The sequence below is a fragment of the Camarhynchus parvulus genome, chromosome 8 (assembly GCF_901933205.1).
Source record: "Camarhynchus parvulus chromosome 8, STF_HiC, whole genome shotgun sequence".
Classification (NCBI taxonomy): domain Eukaryota; kingdom Metazoa; phylum Chordata; class Aves; order Passeriformes; family Thraupidae; genus Camarhynchus; species Camarhynchus parvulus.
This window is the reverse complement of record NC_044578.1, coordinates 9,582,912-9,605,019: the sequence shown is the minus strand read 5'-3', so window position 1 is coordinate 9,605,019 and position 22,108 is coordinate 9,582,912. Positions and strand designations below refer to the sequence as shown.

Here is a 22,108-nt window from a genome sequence, read left to right as displayed (position 1 = left end):
AATGGAACTCAGAGTACCATTACTGATTGAATGATGGTTCAGTAACTTAACAAAGACACTTCTTAGCTACTCTATTCATGTATGAGTGCCCTATCATCACTGGTAACATTTACTGTCCCATCTATAGGCAGGAAGTTAGAAGTCTCCCACAAAAATAATTCAATGCAATAATAAAGTCAGCAAGAGTGTTAGAGACATATTTATGATTGTTCATGCTTCATTTGCCTTGCTAAGGCACAATGAAATTTAACATTGAACACCCAGAATAAAATCTAAAAAAAATGTAAGAAAAAGCGGAATAGTAGGAAGACAATAATTTTTTGCTGTCTTTACCCAAAATTCAACCTGTCAGTAAAAGGGGACTCAGCATTTCAGACGGATATATCAGTGACTGAGGTGTTGTGGAAGAAGAGATTTAGAAGCAAAACAGAGAGGGACAGAAAAGAAAACTTTATCTTGAGAATTGTACATTCACATCATCTGAAGGAAGAATACAGGGGAATTTTGTTTTTCACTGCAAGAGACGCATATATGATATCATAGTATAAGGATTGTATCCTCACAGGGAGATGCCCAGCAAGGCAAGGTAGTAACTTTACCCAAAGTATTTTCTTACATGCAAGTAGTGCTGGGTACAGAAAATGTACTGCATTGATAAAGGAATGTTTAGGGTGATACTGCCCAAGTGGCAACGACTTAAGAAGAAAAAAATCAATGGGAAAAAAGCACACAAAGATGGGTAAACTCATTACTTCTCGGCTCTGAAATTGCATCTCGTGTGAAGACAAAAGTCAGCTTCACTGAAGGTTACCCACGGAAACTGAAACTGCATCAAACAGTGGAAAAATAGTTAACCATTTTTAATGTTTATTATCAGATCAGAACAAGCCCAGCTGAGGCCACCAAGAGGGCCAAGAGCACATGACACAGGAGGAGAAGCTGGGGGAGCTGAGTTTGTTCAGCCTGGAGAAGAGAGGGCTGTGGGGGAATCTGATTACCATTTTCCACTACCACAAGTGAAGTGATACAGAAGACAGTCTTCCAAGAGGGGCACAGTGAGAGAGCAAGAGGCAACAGATGCAAGCTGCAACAAGGGAAATTCCAGTTGGGACATAAAGAAAATAATTTTTCAGTGAGTGGTACAGACCTGGGACAAGACCCAGTTTCCATCCTTAGAGATTTTCAAAACTCAACTGCAAAGAAAAGCCCGGAGCAACACAGGAGTTAGACTTGAGCAGGAGGCTGGACTAGGTCTTGCTAGACATTCCTCCCCAGTCTAAATATTTCTATGATTCTATAATTGAATGACATCTTTCATGCCCTTCCTATATTTACTTTTTTTACAGAATCCAAAGGGTCATAATATGATGCTGTAAGTCACAGTAAGAGAACAAAACTGACACATTTTAACATTTACCTTAGAAAAAACTTGCATTAGGAGCAGCATTAGCTCCAATGCAGCATATCCAAAGATATGTCTACTCCCAGGTAGTCTGCCAACAGGAAAAGGAATTGTATTTCTTACAGAAGGCATTTGCTGAAAATCATAATGTGTTTAAATCTAGTTTGGATCATTAGGGCTTTTCCCCCTGAGGTTTCAGGAATAAGCTTGATTGGTACCATGGAAAGACGATAGCAGTAATGATACCCTGGAGGATGAGGACATCAACAAATTTTAAATCCTGGCATTTCTAGTAAGGAGCAGGGAAAGCTCCAACAGCTGGATATGTTTGACAAGGAAAGGAAATGGGGAAGATGAATTGCCATTTCACATTGTAATAGATTAAATGCACTAAGGAGGAGCCTGGGTTGGGTTGATTGCGGGGTGTTTTTCCCCCTTTTTCTCTTCCTTGTTTGAAAAGTTACAATCTATTTGCCCTGACTTCACACAGTATACTTCCTGTAGGAGCTATTTGTTTATTTATCCGTTTTAATCACAAGGAAAGTATTCATTATAAAATCTCTCCTTACAGCAAAGGAAAAACCTTCCAGCCACACGGCTGACACATGTTAACTTGCAGGTATTCACAGAGCAGGTTCTGTTTTAAGCCATCTTTCAGGCAGCCACACAAAGACCACCAAAGCTGGGTGTTCAGCTCTGCCAGACCTCCCCCAGCCAGCAGCCCTTGCCAGGAAACACAGGTGACAGCCTGAATGATAAAAAGGCATTTAGAGGGGAAAAAGAAAAAATGCACTGGTTTAGTCTGGGCAGTACCTTAATATAAACCTGCAGGGGCCTTTGTGTACAGCAGAGCACACAGCCATCCAAGCAGGAGCTCCAGAGACAGTCACTCACACCTCCAGTTTCCAAAGATCTCACACTGCCCTGCCCTTTATAGAGGGAGGAGAAGGGTGGCTCTGCTGCAGCTCTTTTCATGGCCACAGATCTCCCAACACAGCACTGAGACAGCAAACCTTCCTCTTCCCTCTTGGTGCTGGCCCAGCAGAGGCTCTCTGGACACAGCAGAGGGGAGCTGAGCAGAGAAATGTGCTCTGGGATTGCAGCTGAAGCAGTTTGGAAAGGCAGAGCACTATGACCTCACACAATTTGCTCTTATTTATTTCAGCAGTTAAAAAAAAATACCAACCCAAACCCCAGTGTTTAACTTTGTAAACAAATCATACTGACTTTGGCTATAAAGTTTACTGCAAATTTGCTTAGTTCAGAAAAGAGTTTCTCTACTGGCAGATTCTGGCAGGCGGCTCTCCAGCGCTGGAAGAACTGCAGAAAGCTGATTTGTTTTCTTAGCTACAGCTCAGACTCTCAGAGGGTGCACCCTGAGAGGAGGGCTCCCCAGGGAAAGTGGATTTCCCTGGTGGCAGGCAAGATGGTAGCACTCAGCATTCCCAGGATAAGGCACTGTGAATTGCTAACTCAGACCTTTTGACGTGAGCACAGTGCTGCTGTTTGTCATTCTTGCCTTTCTAGTACCATAATTGATCCTTCTGGCCACAGGAAGAGCTGCCCACTTCCCAGGTGACTATACCTGGGAAACTGAGGCTTTTTCTACATCCAAAACTTCAGAAGGACTAGATTCTGGACAAAACGGTGATTTTCAAAACACATTACTAAACACAATAAAATTTTATGTGGTTTTAGGAGGAAGAAGGGTGGAGGAAAAAGGGGGAAGGACATCATAAAAGTATGTGAAATGTCCTAATATATAAGAGGAATATGCATGTTGTCAATTTTGTTTTACGTATGCCTACACAGTCTTTAGAAATGAAGCCTGAAGATCTTATGTCACAAAGTGCATGTGACACTCAGGTGGAGAACAGAGAACCCAGAACATCTGAGCAAACACACACTGACATCTGCCTGCACCAAATCTGAAATGACCACCATTCAGAGGGGGGGCAACTAGGGTGCCTGAAGAAAAATTGCCCAGAATTTCCTATTTTAAGTTTCTCTTTTCATCTGTTTGTAAACTTTGCCAAAGTGTAACTGTTTTGGCTGAAATTACCCATGCCAGGTGTTTCCCTCAAGCTGATTATGTTTTTGGATAGCGTCATCAAAAATGTCTCAGCTATTTCCAAGAACAAAATTATGGAAAAACCCCTTTGTTTTGATCATGTTAAAAATATTTCATCTGCTGTGCTGAAAAGCTCTTGCACTTCCATGCTTAGAATTTGGCACAGCACAGGGTTGTCTTTTCGTCTGGGCATTACATTTGTAAACAGGAAAAGTGCCCATACTACACCAGGCTCGGTCTGAAAAAACACTGTTTGCACATGCTTGGAAGAGATCTGTTTGGTTTGGGTTTTTTTGCTTCTAAAAGGTAGAAGTACTTCTACCTTGGGCATGCTCCATTCTCTCTTTTCTGCAAGGCAATTGAAGTACTTGTGCTCTGTTCCACAGAGAAACAGAGTATGCTCTGGGCCAAGGTTATAAATGCTGAGATGGATATTCTTTGAAGTTTAGAGCATCCTATCTCCTTCTGGTCGCTGACCTGAAAGGTGATAAATCTATGTTGATAACAGCTAGTCCGTTAGCAAGAGTCACAGTAGACTCACTGATTAATTCTAGAAGTGTCACATACCTAAATATATATACACACACTTAAAGAATATAATGGTAACAGTTTGGGCACTCAAATTAAGAAAAACTAGAAGCACGTTGTTTATACCTCAATTAAGACCTCATGTGTTCACATTATGATACAACCCTTAAAAACACACCTACTTTTCCTCTCTCCCCAATCTCAATCTCTTCTTCACCAAACGCAAAGATGGACTATGCCCTGGGGATGGATCACCTTTGTGTAATGAGGCAGAAGAATGCCTCATTTGTTAGAACATGTGTGTTAAATGTACAAGGCAGAGGGCTGCAAGAGGAGAAAAGAACTGCTAAGATGTAAGACAAATGAATGATGCCTGAAGAACTGAGTTTTACTTTTGTTTTGTAATTCCCTTTTGTCCGAGGATTTTATGGATGGTGCTGCATGCAGAACATAAATCTAATTTCTGCAGGTTGCCACTGATTATTATCTTGCAACAGCTATCATCAATGGAAAAGACTTTTTCAACATTACGAGCTCCCTGTAAAACATTAATAATTTAAAAATGGCATACTTAAGACAAAGATGCTTCAAACCTCAGCTCTTGTGTACCCTGGTTTCCCACTTTCAGAAGGGGAAAGCCACAGCTTCACTAACAGACGAGCTGAAAAGAGTTAATGGGCATTACAGAATCAGTGATGAGCACCAAGAGGAACGTATTTACTTTTACCTTTCCAAAACAAAGTATTTGACTTATCTTCAGAACATGGTTTAAACAGGGATTAAGGCTGGCGGCCTTCACCTGAACTACAGAAGTTATGTACAACACTGAACAGTGTCTCCTTCAGTAAACATCTCAGGCAATAAATGATGCAATGGTCACAGACAGGGGAAAAAAAAACCCCAAACAAGGTACAAAGTCATGTAACTGAGGCTGTACCATAATATGTGGGAAAAACAAAAGCAAAAAGTTGCAAAGGGAGCCTCAGCTGTGGCACTTATTAATTGGCAAGTGCTACAATTAACAAAGTTAGTATTTTTTAATGTGGCTTTTTGTATGCTCAACCTGTAACCAAGGTTTGATTAGTATATTCCTAATATTATTGTTTAGTATATTATTGATTAGTATATTCCTGCACTGACGAAATTTGAGAAAAATTATTTTGGTGACCTTATTGATTAGGACCAAATACTGCTTTGATTTAGGCAGCCTTGATCTGGCTTTGGACTTTGTGGTCTATCTCAATGAGGGGTGAAAACAGCAGTCCCCATATGCCTACAGGTTTCGGCTGCGAGCATGGTAAAATTCTAACAAATATAACAAATGCTGCCATCTGTACCTGCACAACTGACTTTGGGCACAATGCCATTCATATATACATGTATTATAAATGCATATTACGTATGTTCTTAAGCATATTCAGAGGATATGTAGAGACATATCTTCAAGATTTAAATTTCCAAAGCAAGTTTGAATTTTCCATGTTAAAACTTTACAAGGAAAGGGGGTTGCTCTATACTTATCTCCCCTCTGCCCTCCTCTCAATTATGTATCTTACTTCACCAGGCCAAAGCTTTAGAAATTTTCAGGAAAAGCAGAACACAAGCTACCATGCAACTTCCCTTTGATCCCATTTCTCCTGGTAGCAGCTTTGCTGGGATTGCTAGCAAGCCAACTGTCAGCACACAGCAAAGAAATAGCAGCACATGTCAGTGCAGCACGCGGGGCTCACACGGCACATCCTGCCCTCTGCTCCACGTGAACTTCAGGGGAAAGGGAATAAGGACTCTCTTCTTCCATCTGCTCCGAATGCAGCAGCGAGGCAGGATTCCAACCTAGCACTCAGGAGAGTGCCAAAAAAGGGACTGGCTACTGTGCTGGCTGCCACTGCAGGGCCCCAGGGGTGTGAGGCCCGCCAGCTGTGGGGTGGAGCCGTGCCCCCAGCCAGCTACAGCCTCCGCTGCTGTCTCGCTGCTGGCTCAGTGCGAGCAACGAGCGCTTTAAGAAAAGCAATCTTGTGCAGTTCATCGTGTGGTGCAGGTGTTCACCTTCAACTGTCCCTGCCCTGGGCTGGCAGAGCAGCTCCAGCAGCACACACAGCCCCTGCTTGCCTGTCTTCCCACGCCACAAAGTGTGGCAGCTATGAGATCCCTGGGCTGGCTTTGCTCTGAAAGAGGAAATGCTGAGGAAAGGAAAGCTCTCACCTAAATACAAAGAGCTCATATTTTTAAATGACTTTCCTCCCATGTGGAGGTGTGATACAACTCTACACTCTCCACCAAGACCAACCTCAGCAACTCTAATTTCACTGATAAATAAAGGAACCAGGTGAAGAATCAAAGGCTTCTGCTGAAATAAACCCCGGGGCCAGGTACCACCAGCAGAAGATTCAGCCAAACAAGAGCTGCTTCACATTGAGGTCACAGTTCCTGTTCAGGCAGGATAAATCCAGCTGGTAGCAGGGTATGGTCTGTGACCTCTTGTGAATCTCACATGGACAGACCCAGCAGTCAGCAGTGATTGGGTATCCACTGCAGATGCAGGGATGGAGATGCTCATCTGAGGGCAGAGCTCCCAATCCTGTACTGGCACCCCTGTGCAGAGGCTGCCAGTGAACTGCAGCTGATTAAAGAGCATCTTTTAATCAACCTACCCACGTGAAGCAGAAGTATGGAAAGAAGAGGAGGAACAAATTCCAGCTGCAGAATTAAACTGCTATGGGCAAGAATTTCTCCAGCTGCTGCCTAAGCCAGCATGGAACCATGAGTGTTTGAGCTTGGTAGATTTGGAGAGGGTACAACCCTTGCACACTTGACTTCACTAGGATCCAGTGCTGAACTAGTGGATGAGTGATAGATGGAGATTTAACTGCCAAAATGCATTTTTTCCTCCTAGGAGAGGAAAGAAAAAGCAGTTTCATTCCCGAAAAATAAATTCCCCAGGTTTAAATTACATTAGGGGCATGGCATTTTTTATTTTTGTCTGGACATACATATTTGAGGGTGTTCTAATAAACAGAATATTTCCTCTGACTTTTATTCAAAGGCACAAGCAAGTTCTGCCTTTTAAAACTCAAGAATTTGATTTGCTATAGAGCAGTAAAACTTCAGGCAGGATAATCATAAATTCAGGCCTTTTAAAATAGTTCATAAAAATGTATTAAAGGACTACAAACTGAGTTACAGGGCTACCAAACAGTATTTTGACCTCTCCTAACATCTCTCATCATAGAATCTCACTGCTTCCAAACAAATACTGATTATTTTCCAAACAATCCCACCCAGAAGAGGAAACAAGTGCATAGAAAAATCAAAGGATCTGTCTAGTACCACAAAGCAAAACAGTGATAAAGCTAATGAAAAACCCTTGGTATCAAGATTTCATCTTGGAGCTGAATATTCAGCCTTTTTCCAAAGCTGCCACTCAACAAAGTTGTTCCAAATCCTAAAGCAAGATTTTTAAGTTAGACAGAACCAAGGTTTAGCCATTTCGTGGTTTTTTCCCTCTGTTTTCATATTAGTTGCTCGTGACTTTTTCCTTTATTTACAGCACATATATTAATCTGAATGCCGATTATTCTTACAGGTACAGCTATAAACAAATTAGATTCACCCAGACAGAGCTTGTTCTTGTCATATCTTTGCAGCTAAGCTGGGACTCACTGAAGAAGAAACAGTTCCCATACAGATAACCACATCAGTTTTCACATAATGCTTCAACCTGGAAGTAATCATAATTTTCCTCTACAAAAGCCAGTTGTAGCAACTGAATTTTTTACTGCTGGGCAAAATCTTTTCAACTTTTGTATGTCAAAAAAACATTTGAAAAAATGTAAATGCTTCACTGAGCTACAAACAATGAAAAAAGGTGTTCTGCCTGCCATCAACCCCCGCTGTTAAAATATTAACACAATGTAAATATTGTAATATTGAGGAAGTACACTGTGTCAGTACTTCCTGGCACTGTACAAGAGCTTCACTGTTCCCTTCAGTCCCTGCTGTTAGTTTTAAACACACACAACTTAAACAAGGCATCTGAGCTTCTCCAGTCCTAGTGCAGAATTGCAGAGAGGCAAAATCTTACTGTAGGTTCTTTCTGGACTAAAAACCAAAGTATTAAAAAGAATCCTTAAACCCAAACAATTCTGTAGATGTCAGTACTTTTGAGGCAAAAAAAAAAAATCCCGAGAGTCTTTCAAAGGTCTTGGCATATTGCTGCCAAACATGGAAAGATCCTTGGGTATGCACTGTCCTCCCCTTCCTCAGAGAAGAAAAACAAGCTGCAAATGCCCACCAGTGCCAGAAGTCTGAAAGCTGAAGTTATTCCTCATGGCAAAAGTCCCATTCCCCAGATTTGCCAGTTAAGCACATTACTTGCAATTGACTCTCTCAATTGACTGAATAAGCAGCATTTGTGTAATAAAGAGAATGAAGCAGCTATCTACCATTAGTAAGCCAGATGTTGCTATCAGGTCTTGAGAAATGCAGTCTAGCTGCTGTAATGATCTATTTGTCATGGAAGTGTCACAGAAAAGCAGCACAGCTTCAAAAAATAGTGAAGACAGAGAATAACCTTGCTATAGAAAACAACAAAAAAAACCCCTCATCGGTCATACTTGCAAAAAGTCAGTAGTTTTCTTCTACGTGGATCAGGGGGCAACTAGAAGAGTTTTACTCTGCTGGCTTTGGTTAATACAAGGTAAAACCCTGACTGACAAAGTCAAAGATTTCACCAGTTTCCACTGAAATAGCATTAAAAAAATTGAAATCTGAAGTTACTGCTATTTACACCTGAGTAACATATCTGACAAGGACCATCCTTGTCCCACAGATCTAAATTCAAAACCAAGTGAAATATGAGGGAAAAATAACTGAATGTGTGAAATGTCTAATATGCCAGAAATGTCCAATCCCAGCAAAACTAGGTGTAGGATTTCAAGAAATGAGCCCTACATGCTGTATTATGACAAAAGAAAGGTGTAAACACTGCTTCATGCTACCACAGGACGAACAAGAATTCCAAGCCCTCACCAACTTTCTAAAATACACTAAATAAATGGTTTATTCCAGGTTTAAAGCATGTGCTGTTCCTGAAGCTTTCTTACCTTTCATATGTTTCTGTACACAAGTGGGAACTAAAGTAACTTCTACAATGCCCCTGTGTACCAAAGTGTTGGCTACGCCTTATTCTTATGCGTGGTAAGAAACTGCCCTCGGGGTTAACACAGATTTTCTACTTAATTTTAACTCACTCACAAGACCCTTATTCTGGAAGAGCTCCTTCAAGCATGTATCCAGCTGTATCACCAGATTTGTATATGGTCAAGACTAACATAAATCTCCCACCCTCAATGTTTTTTCACATGTCAGTTTATCTGCTAAGAAAATGTACTATGAACACAACACTTAGCCCCTGTATCTTTTATCTTACTTAAAAGGGTAGAAAAACTCTTGAGAACTCAGTGAGCATTGAGTATATGTAATGGGCATGAGAGGGCTATAAAAAGTCTAGGAACAGGACATAACTCCAAAATTGAACTACTTACTGTGAGGGGGAGTGTTCATTTGTTTGTTTTTAAAAGACAAACAGGGTTTTTTTTTGTCTGTTTCATGAAATATTATAGCTAAGATCCTTCTCCACTTCCATAAATGGATGTTTTTCTTACTCTCACTGGGTGGTCTCAGAGTTTTGACAGAGGAATATCACAAGCTAAAACATAGGATGCTACAGAGATAGCCCACCTGCAGTGGTGGTGGATGTGAAGGGGCAGAAGGAAGGTGATTGCAAAAGACCAAAACAGACTGTGGTGGGGGAAATCAAAGGTCAGAAATGTATTCACAAGCCTAACAATAGGGAAGCCCTGGTAAAATAAGCAGCCAAAAAGAACAGATACATTAGAAAAAGAAAGAATGCATAAAAGAGACAAAAATGTTAGTGTTCACTTATGCTGGGATTTTTGTTTTGATTTGTTTTTTCAAAAAGATCATAATAAGAGACTCAGACAAAATTCCTGGCACTTCTTTTAGTAAAGTTAAAATATTTTGAAAACTGGTTTCTTTTACATTTCTATTTTATGCTAGATAATTTAATGGGAAAAAAAATTCCTTTAAAAGCTCTGGTGTAAATCATAGGTCAATGCAAACTCCTGCTACTACCTTGTGTGTTGCTTGGTTTCTTACCTGTTTTCTACCAGAAAGTCTACCACATATTTCTTCAGACAGTAGAGATGGGCATCCACCAGCCCTGTTCTGATGTGCATTCTGGGGTGCCTGGAAAAGAATAAAAAATGGAAATCATGGAGCTTTTGCATGTCTGTTTACAAGAACTTGACTTTGCAATGAGGTCAGGGGATAGTGACAAGTGTGCAAAGGTCTGTTCCTTTCCATGGAACAGGATTGCTGGAACAGAAGAGCTCAGGCTGCCATTATTGGGCTGTGTCTATAAACTTACACCTGCTGGCCCTGGGCTGATTTGCTGCAAAAGAAAACACCTCCTCCAAGGAGTCATTACTCCTGCTACATCTTCTCATGTAAGTGGAAATTGCACATTACTGGGCAGGAAGCCAAAGTAATGGGCCCAGAGTGCTAAAAGTTACAGCGGGTAATGTCAGGGTACAATAATTCAAAGCTTCTGGCTAAGTGCCTGCCTTAATATATATGCAAGGCTGGGCATGTTCTGCTAGCAAACACAACAACACTACTGTATTTTCTCCAACACTTCCTGGAGGGGAAGAGGGGAAGGAGATGGGGTCTGCTCACCTTTCTTACACTACACATTACAAATGATTGCCACAGCTCAATTACAAAGCATTTGGCTATCCAGCCCAGTAAGGTGGGAAAGATCAGTAAAACTCCCACTCATCATAAGCCAAACAGGGAAGTCTTTGCTTTCGGAGCAGTGTCAGGTTAATATTTCAGAACCTCAGGAATCTCTGGTAGCTTCAAAATTTTAAGAACAAAGTTTAAACCATAAAGACTCATTGACTGCTTCTGTTGCTTCTCTTTATGCTTTCTCTGTTCTTGGATAATGGAAACCCTTTTTGGAACCTGTTTCAAACCAGCTAGATATTTTAGGCCAATATTACTTTCCCTTCCACAAATCTGTGGCCTCATTTGAGACCATTCTGGCTGCCTGAGCATTTGCCACTAGTTCTCAGAACAAAAAAGCCACAAGAATATTTAGCCTGCAGATTAAAAAAGACAAAACACAACAACAGTCAGGGACTATGCTGAGCTGTTCAAGACATCCATACTGCACTCATGGTCAGAGGCTATTAAGGAGAGAAATGTCAATCCACACCTGAAATTGTCTCTGTTTTCATTTTGCTTCCTTTGATGTCTGGATTTCATAATTAAGCTTGAATGAACATATTTTATCAGTGTACTCTATCCAACTTGGTTTGCTTATTCCAGAACATACTAAAGTCAGATGTTTGTGATCATGATCACTTTTATTATGTAGTTATCTCAGCAGAAGGATCACTCACAATTGGGCATGCATATAAATATAAACAGTAAACCAATCTACCACACCAAACATTTAGTAACACCAAAGTTACCAAGAACATCAGGTGTTCTAGTAAGCCATTTTTCAGTGCATTTCTCAATTAATGCCTTGAACTACCAAAGTATTTAAGTCTTAACATTTCATGACTTATGCGGCATTTCTCAAGCATGCCATTCAAGCTACGCATATTTTTAACTATAACAAAATTCTTTAAGTCCCATTTGCAAAAGGAAAGCTCCTATAATAGTAGTACAACACTTTGTAGTGAAGTATGTGGTACTAGAAAATGATATATGCACTTTCAGTAGATTACTTCATTAACAAAACATGAGCTCACCTAGCAATGCTCCAGTACTGATGTTATCAGTGGCCCAGATGTTGCTGTGGAAGGCAGCCCAAATAGCAATGTTCCTTATGCAAAGAGGATAGGGAATCCACTAATTTTAATGAGATCTTGTAGTTGGAAGTCAGCAGATTCCCTCCTGCTCTGCATCCTGAGAATGGTTTCCACATTTTGTGTAGGTATGAGATGGAGAAATTTCCTATCTTCTCTGAGAACGGTCCCTTTGCATTTATGTAATAAATGTAATAGTTTACTGGGAAACTGAATAAATCAATGGAACAGGCAATAAACATGCAAACATAGCAAGGAGAGGCAAAAATGGGAGGAAAAAATCCAATTCTTAACCTGAAGATGACAAACAAGAATAAAAAATTTCTTTGGTGCCAGAATGCCAGTTTTTTCTCTTCCTATTCAAGATCTTTCACACACTCGCCCTCAAACACCAGGCAGAGGAAGGCTGCAGGGGCTAGGCATCAAGCAACGCTGTAAAACAGGAATTCCTCAGTAAATGCTGGTTCTGTCACCAGTGTCTGTGTGGCTCTCACACAGGCAGTCTCCCCACCTGCAAACTGGAATAATGCTATTTAGCTACACCACAGGACACTGAGGATTTGTGGGCTCAAGTTTGTGTCTGCAGGCAAGCATTGTACCAAGATTTTCCGTAGCTATGCAACTTTGTTATAAAGTTACACAAAATCAGTTGAAGTGGATAAATAGTAGCACAGTGCTATCCCAGCTCCTCAATCACACACAAAACAACCCCCACAAAAAGCAGCCAGACAGAAGATGTACTGAAACACCAGTCTGAGTTAGCTTTCAATGTAGAATATACAAACAATAATGGAACATCATGCTGGACAAGAGGGAGGTCCCACAATGAAATCCTCTAAAATACAGACCACCTAAGTGATTTGCAACAGAATAGTCCCATAGATTAATATTATAATCACAGCTTCAAAGGTCAAACAGGCAAGTTTGGGCACATGCATAAACAAAGCTGTGATTTCTGTAAACCAGGCTCAAGAAGAGAATAGCCACACTAAACCAGACTGATAAGAGCACTCTATCATAACAAGCCACTAAAGATGATGCTCATTTTCATTGACTAGTGCTTAAATCAGTTTATCTTCAGGTAAACGCAAAGGAGCCAAATAATCTAACAGATAACGGCAAACCCCATCACCATTTCAAATGAGCATCTGGTTACTAATATTGAGAGCCACACTCCTGTCTCATGCCTCTGATCTCCCACTCCATCAGCTAATCTTTACAACATATGAAAAATGAGCGTGTCCAAGAACAGCTGATACAGAGAGAATCGAATAACAAACAATGCAGGAGCTGACGCACCTAGACTTACTGCTTCGAGGGAGATAATACAGAAGGCTTTTAATTATATCATCAAAGCCAGAGAGAAGGTACTAGGAGGGGCTGGCTGCAGATGGTTAAGTGTTAATGAATGCCGGGTTGGGTGGTTCATCAAAAGAAAAAGACTGGATATGCATCTGAGAGGGTCACCCTTGAGATGAAAGTTGCAACAGCCATTGTTGGAGCTCTTTAATGAGGGAGGAATGTCAAATGTGTACGCTGTAAGAATCATACCAATTACTAAATGAACTTCAGTTCAATCTAGCAAATGTAATCAAGCACAAGTCATTAAAATACACAGTAAAACTCCCTTTGGTGCTGCCACTATAGCGTCTATTACTGTCTGCACTCCCATGCAAGGGAGGGGGCTGCTCCCACTTAGAAGCTCTGTGTGCTAACTGACGGCAGATTTTATAATGATGAGGCACGGAGGGCTCCCTGGCAGAAAGTTGACAATTAGAAGGCTAGGAGAGATCTGTGGAGAAGTCAGGGAAAGATTAAAAGAGCAATTTCAATGTGTAAAATTAGCTTTTATTAGCACATAATTCCACAAAATCCTGACTCAGGATGAGAGTGCATAAAGGTCTGCAAGAGTCCTTAGAAAAGTCTGTGCCTGTAATTCCTGACACGCCATTGTGAAATAATAAGCAGTACTAACAGGATTGATGCATGCTTCATACATGGCATTGCTTTGAAGGTGGAGCCCAGAGCTTTTCTTTCCCTGATAACCCCCCTCAGGATTTCCTCCCTCAGGGAAATCAACCACTGATAGAGCAAACTTCCCTTGTTTAAAGGCAAGAAGTTGGACAACTGTTTCAACTGTAAACTAATTAAGAGAGATTACCACCAAGAGCTTGAGGTTCCAATCAGCTTCATACTCCCACTGACAGTGTGATAATGCCAGGCTGGGGTCAAAATCACAAATCTGAAGGGAGCACACACAATGCTTAAAGCCAAAAAGCCTCTCTACTAAGCATGGGATATTGCCACATTAACCTCACCACCTCACAAATAAACTAGCTGAGAAAGAGAAATCCCATGGCCTCCCTTTCCCTAACTTCATACAGCTGTTGACGGAAAATATGAAGGTCTTTAAATAAGCTCAAGGACCTGAGGCTGTCCGTACTCTAACACTAATCCAGGCAATGACACAATAAAAATCTAATCATACCCGTTATTAACCTGGCTCCTAAACCTACACCTGAATTACATCAGGTGGGTTCATGGGTATTAGTTAATCTTCCTCCCCATCCTTCTAAAGTAAATAAATAACAGCAAGCTATGTGCAAACTATGCATTCCAGACTTGCATCTTTTCTAACTAATGGCATGTAGCTCACACAGCCCATATAGCCAAACACTCTGTCACATTCTTCCTGTCCCCACACCATGAACTGTGCTCTTGCATGAAGCAGCATGCAGTCCAGTTCAAACACAGTGCTGACCCCTGCCTGTCTGCAAGAACGTGGTGCTCTCGTGTTGATACAAAGCCAGTGTACAGATCAACATGAAGAGAAGTCTCACAGCAAAAGCTGCCAGACCACCTTTAATGTCTCAAGCATTCCTGCTTTTAAAGGAAAAAAAAATTATCCCTAAATCGCATTGCTCATTTACGGGACAGCTCTTGGCTGTAAACTCACTAATAATAAAAGACCACTGTTACACTGGCTCTTCAAAAATCCCAGACACCTTATGACCTTAATTTTTTTTTTTTACACAGTGCTTTTGGCCAAAAAGATCCCAAAGCACTTATCCCCATGAATGTCCCCACTGTGTGCCGGGGCTGCTTTGCCCACCGGTGAAATGCTGCCACCTCTGGGCTGCAGAGCTGCGGTGGCGGGGCCGGCCGGGCCCCCCCGCCGCTGCTGCAGAGGAGGGTGGGCAGAGGGGAGGCACAGGATGCGACTTCTTGGGTGGGACTGCTTCAGTTCAGGCTGAGGAACACCCCAGCAATGGGGCCCCGAGAGCTCAACACGGCATAGGCTACTATGAGGTGTCTCCCAACACATGCCATGAGCCCTGGACACCCCTGACCTCTGTTCCCCTCCCTGTACTTTTGTAACAACCTTATTTAAAAAGGCAGGAGGGCAAAATTTGCTTTGGTCCATGGAGGATCTCACAAGGGAGGACAGGACACTGCAGTTCTGGTAACAACTACCCACCATTCATCCTCAGAGCTGCTGCTGCTAAAGAGGCACTGCACCAGAAATGGGAAGTACTTTCCAAATGAAAATGTTTTATTGATCTGGTGACCTAAGTTGCTTGAAAGCCTTCTGAATAATAAATATTTTTCACTTAAAACCTTCACCACATGCCATTTTTCTTTGTTGTATTATGTTATTAATATACCCATGAGACTATAATACAAACTCTGAACTTACTTTTGACAAAAACATGCTGAAAACTTTTTGGTAAAGGAGCTAACCTTCATGGAAAGCCAAAGATTAAATCATTTTCTCTAGTATAAAGAGTATAGGTTAGCGGTCAGAACTCAGGATTAATATTTGCTCAAGGTCAGTAATGGCTTACAACAAGCCAGTGTGACCTCTCTGTAGAAAGAGTCATTTTCCTGGCAACAACACTGTGTTTTAAAGTTAACATCTTTTTTGACTTAGATGCTGAAGAGCAAGTGTGCCAATGACTGCACAGCCCCCCCATCACATGAACCTATAAAAAAGTGTTTTTCTTCATCCTGCTTCAGCTTTCCCACATGAAAACAAGAACAACAGCCACCCCAAGTCAGTGGAGTGCTCCCTGGGGGCTGCACAGCCACGTTGCTGGATGCCTGTGCATCCCCCTGGGAGCACACCAGCCACAGCTGCCTGTGAAAGCACTTCCCTAAACTTGGTTCCAGGGGTCTTCTCTACCATACTGAGTGTGAACAGCTGTAGGAAACAACGCAGGGGCCAGGCTGCCTACAACACTACCACCCCTTTTCTCTTTCCCTGGCATTGGAAAAACAGAGTTCATGCAAATATTTTATACTAGACACTTTTATACTAGATACTCTTCTGCTAGAATACCCTGATTGCTATGTATTAACTGGGAAAGCAAAAGAGAGAGACCAAAATGATAATAAGCCTGGAGTTTGGTGTGAACAGAAGAGAATACACTGTGAAGGAGGGCGGGGACTGCCAGAGACATTATTAATAGGTTTTACCCTTGAGCTCTGGCAGCTACTTGTTCTATACACAGAGGAAAAGGATTAATCAAGCCTTGCACGTAAAGGTTCTTTCTATGGTCTGCCAAAATATTTAAAGGGCTATATACAAAGTGTAAGCCTTATTATTATACACATTCAATGTAATCATCTTATGCTACAGTTAAGGCCAGGATGACAATAAAGTAGATTATTGTGTGCTATAACCAATTCAATTCCAACACAACGGGACATGGCTTAGTCACTTAGTTCAGATCTGGTGTTTGAGGCTATTTTTCTTATACTGGGCTAAACTGTGATTTAAGAGATTTAATCGAGCTTTGGGAAATGCTTTCTTTGCTGAAGAAGGAGAAAGAGCTAGAAGTCTGCACCTGGCAACCCTAATAATTTCCAATTTTCAGCCCATTTTGCTTTCTGCCTCATGGAAATTCACCTTAGTAAATAATTGTTCCCTAAAATCACCAGGGCTGAAAGGATGACAACACTTCAGAGGAACAAGTTTTAAGAAAACAACCAAAGCTGGAGGATTGTATAGGGGCTACTGTAGAACAGCAGCTCCTGCTGATCCCTCCTACATCAGTTCCCTAAGGGCTAAGCAGTAGACATATGATATATTTTTTTAAATCAAATAATTACAGTAAATGAATGGGAAACTGAATACTAGGTCAAAGCTGCAGGTCACTAGCAATATGTAGCTTAAACACAGCAAGGCTGACACAATTTCTTTATGCCACTGGCCTGGACTCAAAGGCAAATAAAACTGTACTTGCAGCATGAGCCTCACATGACAAGGCTCTGAAGATCTTCTGCACCTCCCAGGTGAGATGGGTCCTACTTAAAATATCCGATCCACAAAATTTGGGAATTTAAGATAAGGGCATATCTTTGGGCTACTAAAATACATAGGCAAAAAGAATTTTTCCTCCCCTAACTTTAAATTGTAAGTAAAAGCATAAGCAAAAAAAAGCCTCCCAAGTTGAAATAAGCATAAATGTTTCTCTTGCATTTCACAGGGCCCAGGAGCAGAACAAATTGAAGCTGTCACACATATCCTTGGGTTTTCCATTGTGAGTTGCTGTTCAGGTACCTCATGAGAATCACCTACTTCGGCACCACCAGCTTATTAAAATTAAAAATCTCTCTAAACCTGTTGCTATGCACACTTCCCTTTGCAAGGATCTTTGCCTGACAAGCAAACAGGCTCTTCATGACACAAAGTGCACCTTTGTGAGTCTTTCTGTAGAATATATTTGCATTCAAGAAAGTTAAATTTCACCAGACTGAAGAACAACCTGACAAGAGCCTGATAGCAGATCATTAGGGTTAGAAGGAAGAAGAGAAGTGGAGAAGAAAGACTACATGTTAGACAAAGCAGCATCTGGCTCCCACCAAAACATACAGTCCAGAAAACAAGACATTGAGCTTTGAGTCCAAAGATGGGGAAAATTTAAGTGTTATGGTTTTTTTACCAAAATCTACTCAAATCCAGCCCATGTAAATCCAGCCTTTCTGCCTTAAACCTGGCAAAGCTAATTAAGTGAATTATACTTTGTTCCTGCTTCTTGATGGTCTTAGCTTGATTCCTTAGCTGATGCTTTGACCTGTGCGGTTTTTGTTGATTTTTGCAACTACTGTTTCTGCCTCAGTTTTGGTTCACAATAAGCTTTTACTACCCTATTTATTCACACCTCAATTCCACTGGAACCTCAACACTTTACCACTTGACATGGCAACCACTCCTCATACTGACAAGATCCCAGTAACTGCAAGTGCCAAATATTTAGTTAGGTAACGAGAACAGCTTTATCTCAGGCAGAATCAAAGTGGGCACAGAACTTGGCTCTGCAGCCACTGTGGAGGGAGCCTGGCTGTGACTGCCAGGGCACAGTTGCTCCACAACTTTGCGGTGCTGAAAAGGTACATAAAACAAAAATATATGTTGAGGAAATTCTTCTAAGGAATCAGCACTCAGACTTTATGAATCCTGCTTCCCTACAGGAAAACAGAGGGGTTTCCTAACTTGGTTATACTGAAGTCATGACTCAGCCTGTGTATTCAGATACACCCTCAGATTTAAGGCAGCATCAACCTTGAGCTGTGAGATTTCAGGACAGTGAGAGCCAACAGAGCTTGGGACATCAACTACTTTAGATTACAGCCCAGTCCTGCTGCAAAATTCCCCAGGTGATAGGAACATCACACAAGAAATACAGATATACTTATGCTCTTTTCTAGTTTAAAAGAACCTATACAATTTATCAACTAATATTTTGACAGTATCAAACAAAAACTTAATTAAAAGAATGTCTTAAAATTAGCAAGTGTAACATTCTTTTTGCAGAGTGACAGCAGAATTGAAAGCCAAAGGAGAACTGAAGTCAGACTGAAGCCACTGACAGACACTCATCTTTTCAGCCCAAAAGAACTTTATGCTTACTTCTTTTAATAGCTAACTGGCATTTTACAAAACACCATTAGAAATACCATGGAATGAGGAATGTAAGTATCAGAGGGAAAAAAAAGGAAAAAAGACTAGACACAAGAAAGTATCATCACCACAAGATGACCTTAACATTCACCCAAGGTCTAAATTTGCTTTTTTTTTAAACAAGTAATTACAGTAGTTACAACCACACTGGATTAGTTTCTGGTTAGACCAGATTACTCATGATTTAAGATTTTCAGACTTGTTAATAGCTATAACAGAAGTTGCTGCTTCTTATTACTGCAAGAAACTTAACCTACAACTAAAACACTTTCAGGAAGATGCTAAAGTTGGAGCTCTATAGCATGAAGCCCAGATGAATGAAAACATACTGCACTAAAGACAGAGCTGGATTTCCAAGAATCTCTCTCACCTTTCATCCATTAGTAGCACCTGAATAAAAGCTTAAGGTTGAGCTGGAAGAATTTTACTCCTTTGGACAGTGGTCATACAGCAATTAGAATACTGCAGAAGAAAATACTGGTGAATTCAGTGCAATGAGAAGGTACTTTGAGCAAGTTTCCTTCCTTCTCTGGAACAGTTATTGCTGACTGAGAAACTTCACATACACTAGAGTGAAGTTTCTCACTTCAGCACATACTAAGGTGGGAGCTGCCTTTATAAATAAGTAGGCAAAAATACCCCAAACAACCAACAACAACAACAACAACAACAAAAAACACATTCTTGAAAGAAAAGTTGTCAGGACAGCTAATAAAACACTGCTCATCTGTGTATTTTCACAATTGCAATATTAATTTTTGAAATTTTTAGCTGCAGTTATGAAGTCCAGTTTTTGGCCAGAATTACCACATATTTTATTGCTACAACACCCAGCACATTACTTGTCTGGAGATAGAGTGGCTTCAGCAATTAAATAGGTAAGAGAAACGTCATTAATCCAGACTTCAGTGGTCCCTCACAGTGAAAGCAGCAGTAGAGAACCATTTTCAGCACAGATCACAAGTAGGTATTGAAAAGCAAGTGAGAAGACAGCAACTGAATCCTCTGTTGTTTATACCACCTGAGGCAGTGAGTTTAAACCTCACAGCCTAGAAGCAATAAACTGGCCATGGCAAGTACCAGAGCTCAGGTGTTCCATCATTTGCTCTTAGAAGAGCTCTCTGTACAAAAACCAGAGCAGCAACAAATCCAGTCCCTGTCCTTTGCAAGGCTAAACTCATGGTAGGACAATTGCCTCATCTTGAAACATTTAGCCTAACAGAAAGAAAAAGAAATGGGTAGTGGATGACCTGAAGATTATCATTTACAATTTTACATCAACCTCAGATACTATTAAAACAAAACAACTTCTATTCCCTTCTTGCTTGGAAAAGACTGGGACCATTCTGTCTGTGGTTGTAGACTGTTTCAGTATTATCCAACTGCATAAATGAAACTAGTGTCAAAATTAAGTTTTAAATGGCTTGAGGTTTATAGGAATTAAAGAAGGAAAAATTAAATTTGAAACTCTGCTTGTTTACTAGCACTAATTAAATATGCCAGATTTCTGGGCAAGCTTCCTAGCCTGTGGCTACTACGTTACTGGCTTGTAAAACAGTCAACAAGTGCATGAGTACAAAGCACAAATACAATAACAGATTTCGTGTACAGTCCTGCCCTTAGTTTATAAAGAAAAAAATGTATTAGAACCAATCTGTAACTATAAAGCCCTGTGCTAACCCTCTAGACTGTGCTATAACATTAAAAAGGCCCAAATCTACAATGGCTGCTTTTGCAGAGACAGTTAAAAAAAGTAAACACAGAGAGAGTAAGAACAGTAAGTACAACAAAAATTAACAGGAAGCCTTAAAAGACCATGAGGAAGACCAATTTTTACTTTCAAAAAATTCCATGCTTCTGGGCTCTGCTCTCAAAATAATTTGCTATTACAAATAAAAGGGAATTTTAGCACTGCAACAGAAGAGGTGGGTCTGATTCTTCACACCACAGAAGCTGTATTCTTCACAAATAGATTTTATTATTATGTTGGACTTCACTAGAAAACAGCTTTATTCTGAAAAGCTGGAATTGCACATTTAATGGGAGCATGGACCAGATCTTCAAGTGTACAGTCCTTTACACTCTGTACTTTTAAGACAGGTAATACCTTTGTGTTCTACATTTTAAAGGAACCAGCACAATGAGCTCACAGTCTGTGAGGAAACTACAACAACCAAGAAACAACAAACTGAAGCCAATCTCAGAAAAAAAAAAAGGAGTCTCTGGGGACAGAAGAAAATGCAATGGTAGCAGTATCATCCCTAGGTAGGTAGAGAAGGAAGGAGGGACAGTAAGAGCCCATCAGCTAAACACTGTTCTTTGCACACCCTTCTTTCAGGAAAAGCTCCCCATTTACTTTCTGTGCCTGAAGGAGCTGTTTCTACAAAAGCAGCAAACAACTCTTAATAAAAAAAAACACTTGTGGACAATTTGCTGCCTTGACAGCTTTAACGTGAAAAGCCTTTCACAGCAACTCAAATTAATGGGTGTTCCCGCTGTACAGTAGTCTTGCTCAGCTTTAAGGAAACCAGGAATTATGCTTCAATAAAAATTCAGCCACGCAAATATTCTGCTGTAAAAAGAGGCATAAACATATAAGTCTTCAACTTCCAGAATCACGTACATGAAGCAAAGGGAAATGATATAAAAATAACTAGGCTTTTGTTTACATCTCTGATTTAGAAGAGCAATTCCAGAAACTAAATTGCTTCCACAGAGGCATTGATTTAATTAGTCTGCACAGCATGCTTTATTTGTGTTCAGACCTCTGACGTACATTGATAAAAAAAGAAAAAAAAATACACAGTGGACACACACAAAATAATTGCCTAAACTTTTCTATGCCAGATGCAAGTAGGAATTCTCAAACACACTTTCATGGGCTCTTCCCTACATGCAAATGATCCTTTTTTAATATACACAAACTATGTATGTTTTCAATTAAAAACATGACTGGATTGATTGGATCATATATTTTTGCAAACCAGCCAAAAATCAAACACAAACTGAAGCCATGAAGGAATTTCTGGAAGTACAAACCATTCTACAGTTCTACTTCTGGCAAGGAGAAACACCTCTCATTTTCAAACAATGCTAGAACTGACATCAGTGCACAAAAATATGGTGTCATTCAGCAATGAAATAACTACATTAATGAGCAGTATTCAGAAGCCTAAAAACCCCTAAGGGGTCAAAATCTTAGCTTAGCGAATAAGTCCACTATGATCAAGTAACAGCAGAACACT

General features: G+C 40.6%; 1 protein-coding gene across 1 annotated transcript in view; it reads right to left on the bottom strand.

The window, feature by feature from the left end:
- Positions 1 to 22,108, bottom strand: part of EIF2B3 (eukaryotic translation initiation factor 2B subunit gamma) — a 96,742-nt gene that overhangs the window by 38,197 nt on the left and 36,437 nt on the right. Inside the window, exon 5 of the mRNA XM_030953434.1 lies at positions 10,179 to 10,268. Within this exon, the coding sequence (XP_030809294.1) occupies positions 10,179 to 10,268 (90 nt within the window). The remainder of the gene's footprint in view (positions 1 to 10,178; positions 10,269 to 22,108) is intronic.